Source organism: Odontomachus brunneus, unplaced genomic scaffold (genome assembly GCF_010583005.1).
Source record: "Odontomachus brunneus isolate Ranch 3 - 2012 unplaced genomic scaffold, Obru_v1 Obru_scaffold_121, whole genome shotgun sequence".
Taxonomy (NCBI): domain Eukaryota; kingdom Metazoa; phylum Arthropoda; class Insecta; order Hymenoptera; family Formicidae; genus Odontomachus; species Odontomachus brunneus.
In genome coordinates, this window is record NW_022639571.1 from 109,180 (window position 1) to 114,978 (window position 5,799).

General features: G+C 29.7%; 1 protein-coding gene across 1 annotated transcript in view; it reads left to right on the forward strand.

Moving 5' to 3' along the window:
* LOC116849625 (myrosinase 1-like) overlaps positions 1-5,799 on the forward strand; it is an 8,357-nt gene that overhangs the window by 566 nt on the left and 1,992 nt on the right. The window contains exons 2-5 of the mRNA XM_032826953.1: positions 1,200-1,333; positions 2,041-2,298; positions 3,584-3,764; positions 4,319-4,695. Of these exons, the coding sequence (XP_032682844.1) occupies positions 1,200-1,333; positions 2,041-2,298; positions 3,584-3,764; positions 4,319-4,695 (950 nt within the window). The remainder of the gene's footprint in view (positions 1-1,199; positions 1,334-2,040; positions 2,299-3,583; positions 3,765-4,318; positions 4,696-5,799) is intronic.

A 5,799-nucleotide genomic window follows, 5' to 3' on the forward strand; every position in this document is an offset into this window, starting at 1 on the left:
TATATACGTTTAAATACGTTCTGAATTTTTCTTGTTTAATTCACTGAAGTGTCGAAGAAATAGATATTACTATGAAAACATATTCACTATAAAATTCTATAGCAAAAGAAAAAACATCTCGTCATATAATTGTTTAATATAACACATTCAATTTTTTTTTATTTAAATATCGACAAAGATAAAACAGGCATTATTGTGAATAAATGCTCACCATAAAAGATTCCACAAAAAAAAAAATGAAATTTCGTTATATATGATTGTTCAGTATATTATGCGCTTAATTTTTCTTTTTAAATTTAAACATTGTTGACATAAAAGTAAAACGGGCATTACTGTGAATAAATATTGACCACAAAATTTCTCAAAAGGAAAAGAGAAAATTTATCATGTGATTGATAGATGTCATATTTATATTGCTTTAAAACGAGAAAATCGATTTGTTTTGACAATAAATTATTCATCACCGAAGAAATTAATATGTTCATTAGTAATATTTGTAATTTAGCAAAACTCAATAAATATTTATTCATGTGAATAGCATCCTTGAGCGAGTTTAGGAGATGCTGAAATAGATAACGAATTCGAAAAGTGTCGATAACAGAAACGATTGTCATTAACATGATCAAATTATTTTATTTTTGCTTTGTTTTATTATGCTGGCAGAAAACATAATTACGCATATATAGAAATATTTCTACAAATTTTTCGTTATATTTTTGAATTTCTACATTTAGTTGTAAAGATATAGAAATGTTCCTTAGCGAAGCGGACAACAGCTGATTGTATAAACAGCAGAACTTTCGTGTCAAGTAAATATTTACATCAACTAGCAGATGTCAATTTTATAATTTTTTATCGTTTTCGTCACATATTGAGTAATGTTCCAATTAATTATTGCACGTATTTTCAGTGTGTAAAAAATTGGTAATTCTATGCAACCAATACGTTGTAAACTTTGCGGAAAAATTCAGTGTTGACAAAGATTTTAAGTATGGCATCCCCTTAACTCGTAATTGGCGCATGGAACAGAATTCTATTCGCACGAGCTAATTTATATTTGGCAGTCAATGTTTTAACAGACATCTGCCGCTTGTCGTAAAGTCTGTTCTATACTTTGCGACAATTGTAGTCAGAGGTGCTGCTTGCGTTCCTGTACGCAAGTATGGACGTCGATTCTTACATATGAAAACAATCTGTAGACAAAGGAGAGTCCGTGTGGGATCATATGATTCATGCAAATCCGGGACTAATAGAGGATAGAAGTAACATGGACGTAGCGTGTGATTTTTATCATAAATACAAAGAGGATCTACGTCTGGCAAGAAGCATCGGCGTAAGCATCAAAATCCTCTTTGCATCCGTGCGTTATGAATATCTCTTAATACCCTCCAGCTGCTGTTTGTAAGCGAACGGAGAATATCCGATTCGTACATACGCGTCGTGAATAAAGGACGGCACTGACTAAGCGATATATTGATCTTAATCGTTAATTCAATGAGACATGGTACACGAGAAGCATAATTCCGTGTTAAATCGTGTTAAATGCACCCTGTTTCTTTTTTATGTAACAATGCCAAAAAGATTTAATCACACACATATATATTGGATTTAAAATTGTATGTATGATATTTTTGATCTTGAAATTTAAAATTTAAAGTTGAATTTAATATTGATTTTTAATTCTAGAGAGATTTTAACCATTCATTTTAAACTTATTTTTAACATGTAATTTTAGAGAGATTGACTTTTAATGAGCAAATTCAAGTTGAATTTTGATTTGTAATTTTAAAGAGATTCAATTTTGATTAGTAAAATTAAACTTAATTTTAATTTGCAGTTTTCTAGAAAGATTTAATTTTTATTGTTGAATTTGGATTTAATTTGTTTGGGTGGACAGAGAATGAAAAATTATATCACACGTATGTGATATCAAAGACTGGTGCATCGCATATGTATAATGCTGGTAGCAAATGTGTTTAAGTCTTTACTCAATCGAACTAATTACTCAACTCAATTTTCACGAAGATTCTTACTTTACAGACTCAAATGTTCAAGTTATCCTTTTCGTGGTCGAGACTTTTACCAAGTGGTTTTACGAATCACGTGAGTAAGGACGGTGTACGATTCTATAACGATGTACTTGACGAGATAGCGGCGAACGGAATGATTCCTATGGTTGTGCTGCTTCAAATGGACCTGCCATATAATCTGCAAAAAATGGGCGGTTTAGCTAATCCTCTGTTTATTGACTGGTTCGAGCAGTACGCTCGATTTGTTTTCACTACTTTCGGCGATAAAGTACGTATACGTATTTAATAAACATGTGCATCCGTACGGAATTTGTTTTATTATATACAGAGAATATATATATATATATATATATATATATATGTAAAATATAATTTTTTTATATATAAATTCTTTTCAATTTTACTGCATACTGCATACTTTTACAAGTATGTAAGAATATATTTTTGTCGATAAAGAGAATTTCTTTTACAAAAGAAGACATATACTGAGAGAAAAAATACTTTATTTATCTACAACTATCTACTATAACAACTTATCTACTAAGTTTATCTACAAATAAAAATATTTATTCAGTGGATACTAATAACATATTTACTTATACTAAGGTAAATGTTCTAATGATTGAATCAATAAGAAAGCACGATCAGTTTTACATTTTTATTAATAAATAATTAATAGAATTATTAACAAAACTAATATTTATATAAACTTTAGTTTGTTGACGATCTAAAAATAATAGAAAATAAAACAGTCAATAAATACTAACCATAATTTTAATGAAATATTAGATAATGTCGGTTATACTAATAATTGAATTAAAAAATGAATCATGTCCTAATTACCGAATAATACAGACTCAGTGATTATTAAATAATATTACAAATTGGCATAAAAAAATATGTTTTAACACTTCAAAGACTCTCTCTCTCCCCTTCTCTTTCTTTCTTTTTTTTCTTAGAAACATTAAATACAAATATATTATTAATGTTTTAATTATTTGAACAAAGTTCAGTTACTGAGACATTTACCTTAATATATTAGATTTTTACATATTTTTATAGAAAACTTTTTTTAGATGATTGAAATCGCGCAGCTTTTCATTCTTAATTATATTTATTCTATTTAAATAAAAGAGAGTTCAGATTTTTATAAGTAAATTATTATATAATCCACCAAGAAATATTGTTTGTTAAAATTTGTTTTTTAAGTTTTTTTTCTCTCGGTATAGTACATTTTTTAGCAGTAGATTTCAATTCCTAAAATGTAAATAGCATATATGACAGATAATGAAAGGATAATAAAATAAGACAGATTGTCAATATATTCTTTGATTACAAAATTATACTCTAATTTTTATTGTTAAATTTTATTGTTAAATTTTTGTTAATTTTATTGTTAAATTCTCTCAACGTAACCTATGTTTGTATAAGCTGTGTTTTGCATGCGTTACATCATATAAATCCATAATATTTTGCTATTAACGCTGTGTGAAAATGATTATCAAATAAAAATATAATAAAATACGATAAATATAACGACAAATGTTACGCAGGTGAAACATTGGATCACAGTTAATGACCCAAATTTGCTATGTGCTGGTGGTTACGGCGACATTATGATTCCGCTTTTGCAATTATCAGGAATCGCGGATTACATTTGCGGACATCACTTCCTGCTTGCTCAAGCGAGAGTCTATCATATGTATGATCGTGAATTTCGTCCCAGTCAGAAGGGTGAGGAGTCTAACAAATACACTGGACATGCAATGTCCTGTACTGAGAGAAATTATTTAATAGCGTGGGGAAACATGAAAATAAATGAAATTTAACAATTGGAACATTTTCCCGAAAAGTCGTAATCTCAAAATCTGAGTATCAAAATTATCTCCTAAAATATAATTTTCTTGAAGTAATAGAAGTCTATACAACACGAGACAATGTATTTAAAAATTATTATTATTTATTATAGTTGTATTATTTTAGGAAAACTGTATTTCTGGTACGTTATCTCGTTATAGTGATTTTAGTATTGCAATTCTTCAATTGCATATTTCCAATATTTTGAGAAAAGTATATTTCTAGCGATTGTCCTCGTAATATAATTTTTAGGATTATAATTTTCCGAGGAATTATCCTATTTCGCGAATGTTTTGAGATTTTTAGGACAACGCATGTCTGTGTTCGTCGAAAGAAAATACATAAAAAATATTAAATATAAAAAAATATCGAAGAGAATATAAAAATAATATTATGCGTATTTAACTAATCAAATTTGTGACCGGCTGTAGGTAAGATAGGATACTCTATCTATTTCCAATACGCCCAACCAGCGGATCCGTCATCGCCAGACGACATATCCACTGCGGAAAGAGACTATCAGTGGTTTCTCGGTTGGCTGTTGCATCCAGTCTTCAGTAGCACCGGTGACTACACAGCTATAATGAAGGAAACCATAGCTAATCACAGTCGCATACAGGGATTTTCCATGTCGCGTATGCCGAGCTTCACGCAGGAGCAGATTCATGACGTGCGCGGCGCCTCAGATTTCCTTGGAATAAATTTTTACTCGCACGAACTGGCAACGTCGTTGAACAACGTCGATATTCACTCTGTCGGTTTCGATTTTGATAGTGGCTCGTTGGCAGCGGAAGAATTCAACTTTAAGGTATTATAAATCCATCTTGTTTTCCGGGCGTTCTTTTAACATTCATTTTATGAGACTGCTAGCTTATGCATTTGTACACACAGCATTATGTACATAGCATCCCTGGAGAAAATTTAAGCAGTTTTCGAGCAATTATTGGATAGTTATATTAACTTTTGTCTAGTAACTGAAGGGTAAAACTAGAGATACCAACCAAGATGTAACGCTTTTCTTGTAGTTACTGATTATGAGTTACGTATCATGTAGATACAAAAAATCTGAACCCATTTACTGAGCGAAAACATAACATAAAATAAATAAAAAAACTATACAATTGATTAATAATCAGTATCACAGATTATATCATCAAGTCTGCTGTTCATAAAATGATCAGGTTTATTCCAGTAATAGAGGAAGAATGGTCAAAATGGAATAATATAATTATTTTCGTTTCAATAGTGACAATTATGACAATAGTGACAATAGTGTGACAATTGTACACTTCATATCAAATGGCTCTCGATACTCTAGTACTTAAAACTGCAATAGTGTACTGTGCACTATTCCTGCGATTTGCAATTATATATAACTATATGTTCTTTATTCTTACGTGAATCGTATAAATTCAGAGAGCATATGTGTGTGTGTGTGTGTGTGCGTGTGTGTAGTGTGTGGTGTGTGTGTGTGTGTGTAATCAAAAAAACAATAAACATAAAAACGGATAATTTTAACGTTTTAAAAAGTATAAAATTATTTCATAAAATGAAAACTATAAACTTGTTTAATATAATATAATTAATCTAAATTATTGTTTAACATAATTACTTGTACAATATCTACTACTAGTTGTGATCACTCAATATTAGGAATATAAATTTAAAAAAATATATGTATCAACTTAATTGCGTTAGATATTACCTTATATAATGAAAAAACCAGATACATATACACACACATGCTCTCTGGATTTATACGATTCACGTAAGAATAAAGAACATATAGTTATATATAATTACAAATCGCGGGAATAGTATACAGTACACTATTGAAGTACAAGAGTACTGAGAGCCATTTGACACACACACACACACACACACACACACACACACACACACACAAACACAC